The sequence below is a fragment of the Mytilus galloprovincialis genome, chromosome 9 (genome assembly GCF_965363235.1).
Source record: "Mytilus galloprovincialis chromosome 9, xbMytGall1.hap1.1, whole genome shotgun sequence".
Taxonomy (NCBI): Eukaryota; Metazoa; Mollusca; class Bivalvia; order Mytilida; family Mytilidae; genus Mytilus; species Mytilus galloprovincialis.
In genome coordinates, this window is record NC_134846.1 from 76,356,578 (window position 1) to 76,375,625 (window position 19,048).

General features: G+C 31.5%; 1 protein-coding gene across 1 annotated transcript in view; it reads left to right on the forward strand.

The window, feature by feature from the left end:
* The window catches only part of LOC143045978 (MAM and LDL-receptor class A domain-containing protein 2-like), a 74,979-nt gene that overhangs the window by 14,081 nt on the left and 41,850 nt on the right, over positions 1 to 19,048 (forward strand). The window contains exons 4-19 of the mRNA XM_076218881.1: positions 2,442 to 2,525; positions 6,643 to 6,730; positions 8,334 to 8,454; positions 8,869 to 8,938; positions 9,250 to 9,441; positions 10,257 to 10,386; positions 10,960 to 11,070; positions 11,380 to 11,486; positions 11,977 to 12,101; positions 12,506 to 12,660; positions 13,113 to 13,229; positions 13,827 to 13,924; positions 14,757 to 14,880; positions 15,545 to 15,729; positions 16,946 to 17,018; positions 17,446 to 17,565. Coding sequence (XP_076074996.1) covers positions 2,442 to 2,525; positions 6,643 to 6,730; positions 8,334 to 8,454; positions 8,869 to 8,938; positions 9,250 to 9,441; positions 10,257 to 10,386; positions 10,960 to 11,070; positions 11,380 to 11,486; positions 11,977 to 12,101; positions 12,506 to 12,660; positions 13,113 to 13,229; positions 13,827 to 13,924; positions 14,757 to 14,880; positions 15,545 to 15,729; positions 16,946 to 17,018; positions 17,446 to 17,565 — 1,900 coding nt within the window. The remainder of the gene's footprint in view (positions 1 to 2,441; positions 2,526 to 6,642; positions 6,731 to 8,333; positions 8,455 to 8,868; positions 8,939 to 9,249; positions 9,442 to 10,256; positions 10,387 to 10,959; positions 11,071 to 11,379; positions 11,487 to 11,976; positions 12,102 to 12,505; positions 12,661 to 13,112; positions 13,230 to 13,826; positions 13,925 to 14,756; positions 14,881 to 15,544; positions 15,730 to 16,945; positions 17,019 to 17,445; positions 17,566 to 19,048) is intronic.

A 19,048-nucleotide genomic window follows, 5' to 3' on the forward strand; every position in this document is an offset into this window, starting at 1 on the left:
CACTTTGTAAATACAGCTGTTTCTGACAACACGCCTCTTTTGGGGAGAAATAGAATATTCATAGAAAATTAATTTTGTTTACATACTGGTTCCCAGTTATGCTCTCTGTGTTCCATATCGCAGAGACAGAACTGGGGAATGTTACCAGTAAATAAACACGTGCTTATTGTTTACATTGAAATCTGTGGTAACCTTTCATTCGAGGTAGGGGTAGTTAAGAAAATAAGTGTAAGTTTCAACTCTGAGAAGTTCGGGGCATATAAACGTTGAAAATATGCCGCACAGCCCTATATTTTGACCTTTGAAAAAAATTGTGGTGCAAATGAACTTTCAATTCTAGGATAAGATTTTTTTCAAAACTTCATAGTAAAAGTGGTACAGTTTTAGCCGTAAAAGGAGTTCCTATGGGAAATTGCATTGTCAATATTTACAGAAATGCAACCTTAAGGATGTACACCTCTGAGGAGACAGACATTTCTAGAATTAAACTTTTTTTCTAAACCTGATTTTTAAATTTATATGACTAAAAAAATAATTGGTGAAGAAAAAATCAATTGGTGGTGCACTTTTTTTTTTGCTACGACCCTTTGAAAGTACCCAATTTTGATGATTTTCCTATTTTGCATCAATTTTTACTTATTTTTGGGCTATTATCGTGAAAAAAAAATCACAATTCCACAATTAAACTTTTTGTCATACTTTCAATAAAAATGAAGGAGACCTATCTGAATAAATTTGAAATAAAAAAACTATAGGTAGGTGTTAATATAAGAAAATTTCATCATATTTTGATGCTTTTTTGTGTCACTTTCACCATGTTGTCAATTTTGTAAATTTGTGATTTTTCTCTGTTTTAGTACAAATTGCATATTTTTTCAAATTCTTTGTTATAATTGATTGAAAAATACATATCTTAGAAAATTGAAAACAAAAAAGGGATGTGGGATGTACATGTTTCTGGTAAAATCATTTTTTGTATCCCTCACACATTTTCTAAAAATTTTGGCTAAAAAGACTGACTTGATTGATAATAAAATTTGAAAAATTGATTACTCAAAAACTATTCACAGGAAATACACAATTTTTTCACAGAGGTAAGTTTAATTATAACATTTTTTTAAATTCATTGATATTTTCCACTTGTATCACATATTTTTGAAATAATTCCAGAACGAGATTTCAATGAGACTGAAACGTCAGAAGAGTGCATCCTTAAGTCCATTCTCCAAAAAATCTCCGTAACAAATGCATGCAATAATTTCTGAATTTACAGTATTTCATTCATTATGCAATAAATCATATGTTTCTGATGTGAGAAGTAAAAGTAATTCTCAGACTGCAGATACATGTATATAAATTTTTGGCCTTTTATGGCCTCAAATTAAAAATTTGATGTAATTAGTTGGTGAGATAAAACCTTTCTGTACAGAACTTACACTATACAAATGATTTTTCTAGATTCAGTGAGAGACTTGTATATAATAAGACTATTTGAAAATAAAAATAAGAAAAATGATTGTGTCTTGTCATTTTTCGAATATTTTAGTTTACCAGTACATCTGACACTTTTGGTTTTGAAATATTGTGCATGGCTTTCAAACTGCTGCTAAATGACAATGTTCATGTCTTCTCTTCTTGAATTATCATGTCAAGAATTTAGGTTATTGGTTTAATTAATTGTATATTTCCTCATAAATTTAAAAAAAAAAAATTAAGACAGAGTATAAAAATCACTGTTTGCACACCTAAAAAATTTCAAGTGTTGTCATATTTTACATTTCACCTTAAGGTAATATGTGCTGTTCTATCATACTCCAGTAATCTAATTATCATTTTTAAACATCTACAATAGATGTTAATGTTGTCCCCTATTTATCAGATGAAGATATTATGTAACCTATCAGATTGGTCAATAAAATCAACATATACAGAGCATTTTATACATGTAACATCACAAATGTTATTTCATAGCTTGTAGGCAATTTTATAAATTATAGGAATGTCCCAAATTTTATTCAGCTCTATGATATATACTTGCTTTGAAGTTAATGACCTTATCCTAATCCTTGATCCTGCTTTTTTTAAATGGTTTAAACCGTTTTGTTTGTTATAGTCCCATCTTCTGTCAAATCCTGTTCTTCGTAGATCTAGGCAATAACAATAAAAAAATATATAAAATGTCAGCAAAATGGAGTTGATTTTAATTGTAGTGTTTTTCACTCCAAATGAAGCAGAAAAGAATAATGGAAAGCATACTTATGCTGAGATTAAGATTTATCTTGCTATGTTGGCTGAAATATTCTATACAGCTTTGAACTTTCAAAGATGAAACTTTGATTTGAAATGAAGAAAACATTACATGTTACATAGAATATTAAAACAAAGTTTCTTTTCATGAATTATTAACTACATATTTGATTTTGTATCATATTTTATTTCAGCCTAAAGGATTACACATTTTGGATAAAAATGAAATTACAGCAGAGAATCTTGATCACCACCTTTACAAACAACAAAATTTACGGGTAAAACCATTAAAAATATATGTACAAAATACTCTTTGTCATTCATAATTAAATTGTGAATATCAAATTATTTAGATTTTTCTGCCATCAAATGTAAAATTTATATGTATACTTCTCACCTGACACAATTTGTGTGAGTGTGACCAGGATATTACAAACTCACCAAAGATGAGTTTTTATCCTGCCATTGGGTGACTAATCATACATTAACTGTATTTGTATACTATAAAGATATGGTTTTAAGCTCTACTAACTACAAGACTACTTTTGTGTATCGCTGTTGACTAGTGTTGTATGAACTTTCATGACTTTAGAATGTGTATTGCAGTCGTATTCCTATGACGTATTTACAACTTGGTAAATGTTCCAGTCTCTTGACCAAACAATCAACTTTGTTCACAGACAAACATGAACAGCAGGATTAACTCCATCTTAAACTGTGCCAATCTTCAAGTTCAAAACTTTAATGTGTACATATGTTACCCAGAAAACAACCATGTAGCAATTTCAATAATCAGTGAATGTCACTTGGTTCAAAACAAGGTTCCTTAACCTTGTATAATTCCACTGATATTTAAAGACATTAAACAGTTATTGTCTATATTACTAGCCCGTGTCAGGTAATAACTTGTGATCTCAGTATTTGTACTGTTTTACCTGTTTCTTGTTTAATGAGAACTTTGACTGGTAAAATGTATATTTGATATTGTTATTTGAGGGAAAAAAATGTAATTTGGTAATTTAGGAGATCAATACATGTATTAGAACCTGTTTAATGATTTATTCATACATTATGGAGTCAACACTCAAAATGTTCATTACAAAATACAAAGTGTTTATAATTCTGAAACACAATTATAACGTCAGACTAAGGATCTAAGAATGTTCATTAACCAAAGGTCTTCATAGTGCATGTGTGATCACAGTGATTTTTTGTTTTAATTCCCAGACATTCACAATTTGAAATTACATCTTTGATATTTCTTGCATTGATTATTGATTATTTCACGAAAAAGTGACATAAAAGATAAACACAACTCTCTTTATTATGATCTGGAATACACAATCATTTTTATCATCACTTGGCGTCCGTCGTACATCGTCGTCGTCCGTCGTCGTCTGTTGATAACTTTTACAAAAATCTTCTCCTCTGAAACTACTGGGCCAAATTTAACCAAACTTGGCCACAATCATCATTGGGGTATCTAGTTTAAAAAATGTGTCCAGTGACCCTGCTAACCAACCAAGATGGCCACCATGGCCAAAAATAGAACATAGGGGTAAAATGCAGTTTTTGGCTTATAACTCAAAAACCAAAGCATTTAGAGCAAATCTGACACGAGGTAAAATTGTTTATCAGGTCAAGATCTATCTGCCCTGAAATTTTCAGATGAATTGGACAACCCGATGTTGGGTTGCGGCCCCTGAATTGGTAATTTTAGAGAAATTTTGCTGTTTTTGGTTATTATCTTGAAGATTATTATAGATAGAGATAAACTGTAAACAGCAATAATGTTCAGCAAAGTAAGATTTACAAATAAGTTAGCATGACCAAAATGGTCAGTTGACCCCTTCAGGAGTTATTGCTCTTTATAGTCAATTTTTAACCATTTTTTCGTAATTCTTAGTTATCGTTTACAAAAATCTTCTCCTCTGAAACTACTGGGCCAAATTAATCCAAACTTGGCCAAAATCATCTTTGGGGTATCTAGTTTAAAAAATGTGTCTGATGACCCGGCCATCCAACCAAGATGGGTGCCATGGCTAAAAATAGAACATAGGGGTAAAATGCAGTTTTTGGCTTATAACTCAAAAACCAAAGCATTTAGAGCAAATCTGACACACGTAAAATTGTTTATCAGGTCAAGATCTATCTGCTCTGAAATTTTCAGATGAATCGGACAACCCGTTGTTGGGTTGCTGTCCCTGAATAGGTGATTTTGTGGAAATTTTGCTGTTTTTGGTTATTATCTTGAATATTATTATAGATAGAGATAAACTGTAAACAGCAATAATATTCAGCAAAGTAAGATTTACAAATAAGTCACCATGACCAAAATGGTCCGTTGACCCCTTTAGGAGTTATTGCCCTTTATAGTCAATTTTTAACAATTTTTCATAAATCTCAGCAATCTTTTACAAAAATCTTCTCCTCTGAAACTACTGGGCCAAATTAATCCAAACTTGGCCACAATCATCTTTTGGGTATCTAGTTTAAAAGATGTGTCTGATGACTCGGCCATCCAACCAAGATGGCTGATATGGTTAAAAATAGAACATAGGGGTAAAATGTAGTTTTTGGCTTATAACTCAAAAACCAAAGCATTTAGAGCAAATCTGACATGATGTAAAATTGTTTATCAGGTCAAGATCTATCTGCTCTGGAATTTTCAGATGGATCGGACAACCGGTTGTTTGGTTGCTGCCTCTGAATTGGTAATTTTAGGGAAATTTTGCTGTTTTTTTTATTATCTTGAAGATTATTATAGATAGAGATAAACTGTAGACAGCAATAATGTTCAGCAAAGTAAGACCTAAAAATAAGTCAACATGACCAAAATGGTCAATTGACTCCCTAAGGAGTTATTGTCCTTTATAGTCAATTTTTAACCATTTTCATAAAATTTGTTAATTTTTACTAACATTTTCCACTGAAACTACTGGGCCAAGTTCATTATAGATAGAGATAATTGTAAGCAGCAAGAATGTTCAGTAAAGTAAGATGTACAAACACATCACCGTCACCAAAACACAAATTTGTCATGAATCCATCTGCTTCCTTTGTTTAATATTCACATAGACCAAGGTGAGCGACACAGGCTCTTTAGAGCCTCTAGTTAATATTAGATTAGGCTATTTTGAGATGATTGCCAATGAGTCAAATATATAGAAATGGGCTTAGTCCAAAGGATGGTGGTTAAACTACAGCCTTAAACATTTAGCAGTGTTTGAGGAACACAAATTAATTAGAAATATAACATGCAGACAAAGTGCTTATGTCCCCTTTAATGAGATTTGTTTTGCAATGATGCATAATATTAATTAAAAATGCTGTTCCTATGTCTGTTTCTATTTTTTAGTATTTTGATTTTCTTATTGTAGGACAATATTTATTATTCAGATCAGAAAAAAATAGTAAACTTGTTATTACTAGACTTTTACAGTGAGTTGACTGTTAGTGTTGCACTCCACCAATTGCAACTCATTCAAAATTTTGACCAAATTGCAATTTGTTTTATAAAATCAAATTGTTCAACTGGTCAGAAATTTGAACCAACTGCAGTAGAAAACCACAGCCAAGTCATGAAAGTGCAAGGTGATAAAATAAAATATACTTACAATCCTATAAGACTTTAACTCCACTTTAATGATGTTGTGACAAAATTAGTTTATCAGTTTGTATAGTTATATTATATTCATTTCCATGCTGAAGGGGAACTGTTTATTTTGAATTGCTATTAAATTGTCCAAACTAAGCTTTCATATAGTTTTTCTTTCTAAAAGTATTCTATATTTGTAAGAATCAGACATTATGTGAATTAAAACATTTCATATTCAGTAAAATATGTGTAAAATTGCAATATGTGTTTGTAGGAAGTTTCCATGGGGGAGATAATAACTTTTCTTTCAAAAAGTCTTTATTCAAAAGAATAATATTTTAGGTTATCTCCCCTGAAAACTTATCAATAGCATATTGTTATTTCACACATATTTTACTGAATATATGGTGTTTTATTTAAAATGATATCTGATTCTTATGAATATAGAATACTTTTAGAAAGAAAAACTACATGAAAGCTTAGTTTGGACAATTTTATAGCAATTCAAAATAAACAGTTCCTCTTCAGCATGGAAATGACTATAATATAACTATACAAACTGATAAACTAATTTTGTCACAACATCATTAAAGTGGAGTTAAAGTCTTATAGGATTGTAAGTAAATTTTATTTTATCACCTTGCACTTTCACATTTTGACTGAACAATTTGTTCAATATTCTGACCAGTTGAACAATTTGGTCAAAATTTTGAATGAGTTGCAATTGGTGGAGAGCAACACTAACAGTCAACTCACTGTAATGATAATTTAATCTTTGTCACCCTAACTATTTTTAGCCTCGTTCAAAGGAGAAAAGAAATTTTAATGTTGGGATCCTTGATTCCCTTTGGCCAAATGGAATTGTACCTTATATTGTTAAACATAGTAAGTATAAAGTTTATTATTTTACACAATCAGGAGGGGCAATGACTAGTTTTTTTTCAAAAAGATCATTTTCACTGGTTTACAATTAGATAAATTTTAACAGTTGCATGCTTAGTTTTATGCATGATAAAGTTTACACATACTTAAAGTGTAAATATTAGTTTTTACTTGCAATTTTATTATTTTTTAAACTCATTTGAAAAGCTTCATTTTTTAGCTCACCTGGCCCGAAGGGCCAAGTGAGCTTTTCCCATCACTTGGCGTCTGTCGTCGTCGTTAACTTTTACAAAAATCTTCTCCTCTGAAACTACTGGGCCAAATTTAACCAAACTTGGCCACAATCATCATTGGGGTATCTAGTTTAAAAAATGTGTGGCGTGACCCGGCCAACCAACCAAGATGGCCGCCATGGCTAAAAATAGAACATAGGGGTAAAATGCAGTTTTTGGCTTATAACTCAAAAACCAAAGCATTTAGAGCAAATCTGACATGGGGTATAATTGTTTATCAGGTCAACATCTATCTGCCCTGAAATTTTCAGATGAATCGGACAACCTGTTGTTGGGTTGCGGCCCCTGAATTGGTAATTTTATGGAAATTTTGCTGTTTTTGGTTATTATCTTGATATTATTATAGATAGAGATAAACTGTAAACAGCAATAATGTTCAGCAAAGTAAGATTTACAAATAAGTCAACATGGCCGAAATGGTCAGTTGACCCCTTTAGGAGTTATTGCCCTTTATAGTCAATTTTTAACCATTTTTCGTAAATCTTAGTAATCTTTTATAAAAATCTTCTCCTCTGAAACTACTGGGCCAAATTAATCCAAACTTGGCCACAATCATCTTTGGGTTATGTAGTTTAAAAAATGTGTCCGGTGACCCGGCCATCCAACCAAGATGGCCGCCACAGCTAAATATAGAACATAGGGGGAAAATGCAGTTTTTGGCTTACAACTCAAAAATCAAAGCATTTAGAGCAAATCTGGTAATTAAATTGTTTATCATGTCAAGATCTATCTGCTCTGAAATTTTCAGATGGATCCGACAACCGGTTGTTGGGTTGCTGCCCCTAAATTGGTAATTTTAAGGAAATTTTGCTGTTTTTTGTTATTATCTTGAATATTATTATAGATAGAGATAAACTGTAAACAGCAATAATGTACAGCAAAGTAAGACCTAAAAATAAGTCAACATGACTAAAATGGTCAATTGACTCCCTAAGGAGTTATTGTCCTTTATAGTCAATTTTTAACAATTTTCATAAAATTTGTAAATTTTACTAACATTTTCCACTGAAACTACTGGGCCAAGATCATTATAGATAGAGATAATTGTAAGCAGCAAGAATGTTCAGTAAAGTAAGATGTACAAACACATCACCGTCACCAAAACACAATTTTGTCATGAATCCATCTGCTTCCTTTGTTTAATATTCACATATACCAAGGTGAGCGACACAGGCTCTTTAGAGCCTTTAATTTGTAATAGTATATTAAAACAAATTCATGAATGAAAATTGTGTATAGTTCACTCTTTACCTCTCAGGTGTTTCTAAATAAAAAGAGACTTCCATTCAATCATTTTATTCTTTAATTTACAGGCAATGGTGCATCTAAGACCTTGATTACTGATTCAATAGAAGAATTCAATAAACACACATGTGTCCAGTGGATACCAAGAGATGATCAGGCAAACTATGTATCATTTGAAGATGGGGGAGGGTAAGATATTGTCAATCAATGAACTTTTATTGAATAATAAGCAACATTTATGTGCAAGATAATACAATACATATAGGACAAATAGGACAGAACACATTCAAAATTTGTATAAACACTTTAAACATTATATCTATGTATAAATAGACCAATGACATGTGATGGCAGTATCAATGCAACCTTTAGAAAGTCTAAAAGTTTAAGAAACATAGCTATTTCTCACAAGTGTGACGATAACATTGGATGTTGAATTTATGTAGTCTTGATCAGTAAAAAAAAACCACCTAGATCAAGAAATAAATCAGTTAAATTATATGGAGACTAAGATTTTCCTTAACAATAAAAGCACCATACAATATATTTGTTTCTTTTCTTTTTTAAAATATGAACTATGTATCCTCTGCCTTCTGATTACAGATGTGGATCTTGGATTGGTATTGTTGGTGGTAAACAAAGTATCACATTGCAAGATCCTGGATGTATAAATGTAAGTTGTGTCAGTTTAACAGATCAGACAAAATTTATAGAAGTGTATTCCATATTTTCACTTCTTTGTATTAGTATGACCAAATAAGTTTCAAAGGGATAAATTTTATTGAATAATAACCTGTAACATTACATCCTTACAAACCTGTCCTGAAATGCAGCACTTTGTAGTAGAACCTTAATATGTTTTGTTACATAACTATCAAGATTCATATTCAGCACTTTTGTTCCTGTTATAGTTTTTAAATTCATTAATGTATTTAGATATATAAAATTCAATTTTTACCATTGTATTCAAATACTTTTTTCTAGGTTGAAACAGTGATCCATGAAATGTGCCATGCTTTAGGACAGTTACATGAACAGAGCCGTTATGATAGATACCTATATCTCAGAACAAACTGGCAAAATATACCAGTTATGTGGGCATACAATTTTGATATGGCTTACACAAACAATCATAACCCATATGACCAGCACTCTGTTCTACAGTATAGCTTATCTGTAAGTATTGCAGATGATGAATCAAACAATATCTTATCATTCCATTTTAAACCTAAATGATTGACTCAGAGGCGGATTTTAGGAGGGGGGAGGGCCAAGGGGGCTCGGGTCCTCCTTTTTGGGAAAAAATTTGGTTGCTTATATAGGGAATCCCTGAAGCATGCCCTCTTTGGCAGTCAGTGGGCCCCCACTTATGAAAATTTCTAGATCCGCCAGTGTGACTGACTTTGATAAGATTAACACTATCAAAGTGAGCATGCTCCACAGATAAAAAGATTGAGATGTCTTAGTGGATTTAAATTTTTTCATGGTTTTATGAGGGGAAGGACCTTTTTCAAGACATCGGCATCGGGGGTGTTTTTAAGCTCGGGATTTCGGGATTAATCCTTTTGGAATCAGGGAATTCTTTTTTCGAATTTCGGGATGTCAGGATTTAATTTTTTTCAAATTCAGGACCTCAGGATTTCAACGTTTTTAAGTCTAGGATTTCGGGATCAGGACCCCTCCGACCCTCCCTCTATTTTTTTTTCATGATCAGACTCTGGATGTCTTGTCTTCAGTTCTTCATTTGGTCAAAATTCAATTATGAAATATTTTCCTTGATGTCTTTGCTTATTTTTATCTGAGAAGGAATTGTTAACTTTTATAAACTTTATATTTAAAGACCCAAGTACTGATTTTGTCCTGATACTCTAATCTTCGGAGAATTTTTTTATATGTATACTCTACATCCCTTTTTATTCATCTAATATGTTGTATTACTGTTGATAGGGATTATGTTTTAGTACATATTTAAAGTGATTATGTGATTTCAGTCTTTCAGTACCAGTAATCAGAAGAAGAGTATGTACTTGACAGATTCTAAACTTAACTTCCTCACAGAACAGACGAGGAACCTTACTTTCTATGATATACAAGATATAACGGATACATACCAGTGTACAAGTAAGTTGTTTATCTCAATTTAAATTAATGTGGATTCATTATAATTCGTTGGATACCAATTATCGTGGGTTTTGTGGGAATCGGTGAACCGCGAATTCAAATGTTCAACAAATATCATACTTTCAATTGGCTTTGTATACAGATGTTGTCAAAACCACGAAATCAAATATCCACGAATATGCAAGTTTTCAGCAATCCACGAAAATTGATACCCACGAAAATATATGAATCGACAGTATCTAAAAAAGTACCAGGATAGAATATATTTTCTAATAGGCAAGTAGGAGTATAACTCCCCTTTTCCTTAGAATTCCCTGAAAGAGATACATATATAAGATCGTTTATTTTTTGTCATAACTAAGATCAGAGGACAATAAATATGGTCTGATGAAAGTGAAGAACAATGGTCAAGAGAAAATATAAGAAGGATATTAGTTGATAGATGTATAAAGGCATTTTCTATTTTAGTTCAAGTTTGTCTGTATCATCCACACTTCACAATCTTTATTATGTAGATAAAATGTTTGATTGTAGAAATATATTATACAATATTTATATTGTTTATATTAACAGAAGATTGCAGTGAACCTCCAGTGTGTGAAAATGGTGGATTTGTAGATTTCCAGTGTCAGTGTTTATGCCCAGAAGGACTAAAAGGACCAACTTGTACTGAAACAGAAGGAAGTAAGAAGTGTTTTCACCAAAAATTTGTTTTTATGTCTTTACTTCAGCTGTAATGTTATGTTCTCACCAAAGCTTTGATTTTATGTTCTCACCACAGCATGGTCTTTTCAGTCGCTTAACTATCCTAGAACAAAACAGTTGTCTATTTTTTGTTTTACCTGGCTAGCAGACATGGAGTTTTATTATGATATATTGCTTATCTAATAGGGAAAATCTGATAAAAATCTTGATTTTTTTTTAAATATTTGGTTTCTTAAAAATGTTAATTTTGGTTTTTACTTTTTACATTAATCTTTTTTTGTATTTTAGACTGTGGAGGTATAGTTGACTTAACTGTTGGTACACCTTACATGATCAAATCTTCAAATTATCCATCACCATACAGTATTGGGGACAACTGTGTTTGGGCTTTGAAGGTATGTATTTATGTATTTTTTTCTTCTTCTTCATTTAAGTTTCAATTTTAGTTTCTGCACACTATCTTGAAGAACTCCTAATCCAAATTTTAAGAAACTCCTACACACTGCTAAAGACCAAAACTAGCAGACAGAATTCGAATTTGGGCACTGAGTCATCTACCCTTCTAGAATTATGCCCCTTTAAAACTTGGAAAATTGCAAACAATTTTGTTCTACACACTTTAACCTATAGTTTCTACTCATTAAGTTATAACTCATGCAAATTTTATATAATTTATTCACAATGATAAGAACCAAAACTTGCAGATAAGAGATTGAAATTTGGCAGTGAGCCACTTGCCACTCTTGAGTAATGCCCCTTTTAAAAATGGAAAACTTCAAGCTTGAGCTTGAGCATTCGTGTCCTCAGACACATTATTTTTCTATTTTTAACCTTTATGTGTCGTGTATCAAATTCTTTGAATAAGATTATTATTTATTTCTGTAGGCTCCAGCAGGTGCTAAAATAAAGGCCACCATAACAGACATGGACATAGCTTATAATCATGAACTGACTAGATGTTATCATTGGTTAGAAGTTCAGTATAATTTGATTGCACAGCCAGGAATTATGTAAGTTGTAAGAAAAGTTTTCTATAAGTGTTGACCAATTAGAAAAATAGATAATAGATACAAGATGTGTTACGAGTGCCAGTGAGACAACTCTCCATCCAAGTCACAATTTGTAAAAGTTAACCATATTTTTTTAACATTGTGTCTAAATGTATAGATTTTGATGTTCATAATACCTTACCCTCCAGTCATTAATTGACAATTTCTATTGAAATGATGCAACATTGATAAAATTTTTGTCTTGTAAATGAAGTTTTTCTAAATTTAATGTCAAGTTTATTCACCTGTCTTTCTGTAAATCTGTGTAAAACAAGTTTGCAGTTCAATGTTTTCAGAGAAACCAACTCTTAAGAAGTAAAGTGCAGCTATTGAATAATATTAAAACAATTGCTTTTTTTCTTCAGAAAATGTGGAGAGCTACAAGGTGGACAGACATTAGAATATGAAACAACTAATAATGGAGAATACAACTTGATGATGTTTAAATTTGATAGTCAGTTTGTCAGCAGCAAGGAGCCAACTCGAGGATTCTTTATGATTGTTGAGGCATTCAATGCAGGTTGGAATATTTATATACTGTTGCTCTACCTGAAACCACTGGACTAAATGGAATTAAACTTGGTCTCAATTATTTCTTTGAAATTGAATTCAAAATTGTTATGTGAATTTACTGACCTACCAAAAGGATGACTGTTACAACAGCTTTAAAATATAAGTATAAACACATTAGGACATGTACAATTTGTGGCCAAATTTTACAAAATTTATCTAATTTGCAGAATTTAATGTTCAAATCTATCACTTGAATATGATTTTTTTTGTTATAAAAATTCTATCCATTTCAATGGTTATACAGAGAAAAAAATAGCAAATACAGAAAAAAGGATGCTAGTACTCATAATATACTTGCCTCACACATGCTTAGAAATGTCCTACAGCACAACCATTACTGACAATGACATTAAAATAAGAATTTCAAAGGAAAATTATTACATTCTGATTTTATTTCAGGTTGTCATAATAACCCCTGTGATTCTGGAGGAACCTGTTTAGAAGTACCAGGGGATGGAACCTTTGTTTGCTTATGTTTACCTGGCTACAGTGGAACTACTTGTAACAAAGTGACTGGTAAAGTTATTTTTTATAAGCTACCCTGGTTTGAATGCACCAGACGAGATACTGCCTTTACTTATGAACAAATTCTAACCAAACTGGGGCTGACTGATCCTTAGTGAGTTCCATCACTAGTAGTACAGCAAAATGTTATCAGTGAATGAGAAAAAAGAAAGCTTAAGTTCCAATTTAATGTACTTAACAGAGAACAAAATCTTTTTTTATGCCCCACCTACGATAGTAGAGGGGCATTATGTTTTCTGGTCTGTGGGTCTGTTCATCCATTCGTTCGTTCTTCTGTCCAGTTTCAGGTTAAAGTTTTTGGTCGAGGTAGTTTTTGATGAAGTTGAAGTCCAATCAACCTGAAACTTTGTATATATGTTCCTTATGATATGATCTTTCTAATTTTAATGTCAAATTAAAGTTCTGATCCCAATTTCACAATCCACTGAACATAGAAAGTGATAGTGCGAATGGGGCATCCGTGTACTGGGGACACATTCTTGTTATTTATTCAATGAGACATGTCTGTTGAAAAAATTAAATTAGTTAAGAGTGGATTTTATTCTTACTACATAGACATACTAACACTGACAATATATTTTATTTTAGCCACAGCTGTTGTAACATGTGACTTTGAAACAGATCTACTTGGAAATTGTTTTATGGATTCTGACAGAACTACTGATATAGAATGGAGCATGTTATCGGTATGAATTAGTGTTGTTAATTTCAAGTTCTGCATTTCTTGGCATAATAAGATATAATTTTAGCTTCTCTAAAAGATGAATTTTACCTTTTTTTTTTCATTTTTGCCTATTGTTTGAAATGCTACAATAGATAAAAAAAAAAACCTTATTGAAAAGCCAAAATGATCAGCAAGACAAGATTTACAAATCTATATAAAGGCCAAAATTGTAGGTTGACTTTTTCATAGAGTTGTTCAATGAAAATGCTTACAAATTTTAAGGGTTTTCATTCGTCTGTCCTTAAATTAAGTGTGTCTGTACACGCTTTGTGAGATAACTCAAATTCACTTTAACCAATTCTATTATAACTTTAACACAACATTAAAATTGACAACAGAAAGCTCCCTTTCATTTATTTTTTTATATTTGTTATTCCTTAGTTACAGAACCTACTGTTACATTTAAGGCATTTCTTTTTCACAAAAAGTTAACTAACTCAAGTTTTCCTGGATTGATTTCTTCCAAACTTTACAATATTGATGGAATAGATGAGAGAAAGCTAACTTTCAATTTATGAAATTTTCAAGTTTGTCATCCTTAATCTGTGGTACTGTTTCAATAGTGCAACATAGCTGTGTGACTAAATAGGTGTTATATACAGTTTGTGTATATAATGAAACCTGTGTTTGCTAAACAACAAACTTCTTAAAAAAAAATAAAAAATTTCATGTGTTCCGAAAATCTTTCTATAGACATATTTACATAGTCTTGCGTGGAGGTCTAAGTGAGTTCAATAACATTTTCATATGTCAGATATTTTCAGATTTTATTAATTGTATTAATTATTTTGTAGGCATTTTATATGAGTTCCAGAACAGTTTACCCACAGACAGGTCATATTATGGCTGGTTTATATATTTATAAACTGACATATTATGGGGATGTTGCTCGACTTGTTACTAATTTGGAATTTGAAGGTAACGTTATTCTTGTGTAGAAATTATAAAAAGAACTTGGATTGCATTGTTTTATAAAAACCATTTGCAGAAGTTTCAGCCCCTGGCTTTCTTTAGTGTCTCTCTTAAATTGATATAGGGAGATAAAAGAGAAACTGATAAAGGCCAGAGACAGAAACATTTGAAAAATATTTATATTCTTATTTATTTATTTGTAAAACAATCTGAAGAGTTTGTCTTTTTACATCAGAATTCATATTGCTAGACATTTTTTTTCAACAATAAACAAATATTTTGTTTATTAACAATAGGTTGATGGATGTGTATTTACATAACTAGAATTATCTAAAAGTATTTATTTATTTTTCTCTTTTCATTAAAAATAGTATACTCTTAAGTTGTAAATTAATCTTTAAAATATTGATATTGTCTGACCACCATTTTTGTGCACTATACCCTAGTATGGTTATACTTTTATTAATCATGATACAAATCATAAAGAACTTTCTTTGATTCACTTTTAGAAAAAAAACATCATTGATTAACAGTCCAAATAAATTAATTTTGCATATTTCTCAAGAATTTCTAATTAAAATATTTTATTATCAAATTAAAAAAAACCTGAAAGGCAGTGCAAGCATTTAAGTACTTCATAACACAATTTGTTGTATTTTTCATGTATAAGCTGGAGATAGATGTTTACAGTTGTTATACCAGATTACAGTTTATGCAAATGATCCCAATTTCTACCTGGATATAAGCTACACTGGTAAAGATCAGTCCAAAACATCACTCTTATACCAGAAAGCAGATACTTCTAACAAGTGGAAAAGTTTAAATCTGGATATACCATCAGTTGAGGATTTGAAGGTAAAGCATTAAACAGGAAAGCTGCAAATAAAAAATAAAATGCACTTTTCACTGAGAACTTCTATAAATGTTTTTAATCATTCAAGAATTACTAGACCTCAAGAGATGTGGTGTATATGTCAATGAATCCTGAACCCAAAGATAAAAGTAAACATAAGACATTTTAGATGGTCACATAGTCTTCAAAAACAAACAGGTGTTTAAACAATATTTCAAAAACTAAATGCTGTGATTCAATATAGTATGCAAAAATGAAAATAAAAAAAAACTCAAAAATTAAGTTTGTTTATATTTTTTTTAAAGATTTTGATATCTGCCCAGCACTCGCTGTTTGTTAAGTGATACTTTGAGTTTTTGATACCCTCTGAGCATGAAATGTTTTTTCACTGTTTAAAAGTCAGTTGGTATTCTTTGCCAGAAATTGCAACTCCTGGTCTCTTTGATATGTATGCAATTTAAACACATTCCTTGCATAGATTTGTCAAGAGATTCAATTTGATATCTGACTTCTAGGTTAAAGTTGAGAATAATAATGTATTTTGTACGTTTACTATGATTAATTTTCTCACTTTTACCTTATATTCAGGTTTCCATATGTGTTACCTTTCTATTTTTAATGATTTTAAATATTTGCAAGTTATGGAATGTGATTTTTCTTTTACCTATAAAGATTGGTTGACAGTCCTTAAATAGACAACTTTCGAGTTCGATGCATTTCCGTCAAAAATCTGGTTTTATCACTTCTGTTCCCATGTTGAGCAATAGGTTGGAAAAGTCTGATTCTATATTGCACAAATTATTAGGCAAGTTGTATTCTCATAATTGACAATCAGCACTGCTGTCATTAGGGAATTGTGATTAAGTACCTACTGAACAAACCTTATTACTAGTTTATCCTGCACAATGACGATTACTAAGACGCTTGATAAATGTTAATAGTGCAGGGATATAGGCGATCCTCTCTATCTGGTAAATACACGTCATAAAGGCACGCATAATTGACGAGTTTTTTCTGGAGAAGGACAAACTCGAAAGTGGTCTATTGAATGTGCATGAAGCATTAAGGAAAAAATTAAATGCCTCATGCCTGCTGTTTGTTAAAGTTTTGTGTAGTACTAAAGATCCATGATAAGGTACAGAAACATCTTGGGCAATGATTTCTTGGATATTGAGAGAAAAAATAGAAAACAAACTGATTTGATAACTTTAATTTCAGATTACCATAGAAGCTGCAGTTGGTGACCGTGAAGTGATTATTGATAATCTAATTCTGTTACCAGGACCATGTAGTAAGTTTTTGCATATATTTTCTACCTCTTATTCATATTGAGAATAAATTTTGATAATAATGTTATTTTTCACTCAGTTTAATGAGATTATTGCAAAATCATTTTGAAAATCTATTAATATTTCTTTGTATGCAACTTTGATAATTTTCGAATGATACAAAATACTCTAAAATGTAAAAATTATTAAATACCAGGGTAAGGAGCACAATAAATTTTAACATAATTGATCCCAAATAATTATTTCCCCAACACTTGAAAGATTAACATCAGCATGAGTTGTAATTGTTATAGAGCATATCTCGACCGTACCTTGACCTATAATGGTTTACTTTTATAAATTGTGACTTGGATGGAAATTGGTTTCATTGGCACTCATACCACATCTTCCTATATCTACTTAGTGGCAATACTTGAACTTGTATTTTAGGTGGACCATGTGCAGCTACCAAGCCATGCCAGAATGGAGGAGTTTGTATCCCCAATGGTTCTACAAAATACACTTGTCAATGTGTGACAGGATTTACTGGGGATGATTGTACACTGACAGGTGGGTTCTTCGCTGATTTAAAAAAAACTCATGGCAATTAACAGGCAATTTTGCAAAAGGTTGCAGATCCTATAATGGTTTGAACCATCAGTACATCATCTCTTTGTCATAGTCAGGATAAAACTTTGTGTTTGTCGAATTCATTCTAAATTAGATAAATGGATAGTCTGAATCGCAGATGTCAACATAAGTTTACAACGATGATCAGTTCTAATCTGAGCGTGTACTTTTGCATAGTACACATAAGGGCACAACGACAAAAAATTCACAAAAAATACTGCAACATGCGGCACAATCCAATTTTAAAGACCACATAGCTCAATTGACATCGTTCTCCATACCCTTCATATGAATGAAATGGCAGAGTTAATTTTATTTTGATTAATAATACATTTAAATTAAATACCCCAATAAGATCCCACTAAGTAGACTTATTTGTGTATTAAACTTGGCAGTAAAGAATCCAAAACATTGTCTAATTATCCACTTGTAGTTAAACTGACAATTAAATAATAATAATTTAATTTTGGATGTAACGTGTCTTCTGATTGGCTGACGTTATTTTGTTATGAGCCCGTAGACATAATTTAGTCATGTGTCCGTGACGTCATCAACATTTTTTCATGGTTTTCTACGGTTTAAAATGGAATTTAGAATTAAATTATAAGAAATGACTGTAATATTTTCTTTGTCTATTCGAAATAACATAAAAAATGTGGTGCACACTGTTAAATAACCCGCTACGTAAGTTATTAAGTGTGCACCAAAATTTTTATGTTATTTCTTCATAGACAGAAAAAATATTACAGTCATTCCTTAAAGAATAAACAATTTTGGAGTTGTATATGTGCGTGAATTCAGTTCACTTTCAGTCATGTTTTGATTAGTGAAAATAGAAGTTCTTTTTTAGCTCACCTGGCCCAAAGGGCCAAGTGAGCTTTTCCCATCACTTTGCGTCCGGTGTCCAGCGTCGTCGTCCGTCGTCGTCGTCGTCCGTCATCATCGTCGTTAACTTTTACAAAAATCTTCTCCTCTGAAACTACTGGACCAAATTTAACCAAACTTGGCCACAATCATCATTGGGGTTTTTAGTTTGAAAAATGTGTGGCGTGACCCCGCCAACCAACCAAGATGGCTGCCATGGCTAAAAATAGAACATAGGGGTAAAATGCAGTTTTTGGCTTATAACTCAAAAACCAAAGCATTTAGAGCAAATCTGACATGGGGTAAAATTGTTTATCAGGTCAAGATCTCTCTGCCCTGAAATTTTCAACCGGTTGTTGGGTTGCTGCCCCTGAATTGGTAATTTTAAGGAAATTTTGCTCTTTTTGGTTATTATCTTGAATATTATTACAGATAGAGATTAACTGTAAACAGCAATAATGTTCAAAAAAGTAAGATTTACAAATAAGTCAACATGACCGAAATGGTCAGTTGACCCCTTTAGGAGTTATTGACCTTTATAGTAAATTTTTAACCATTT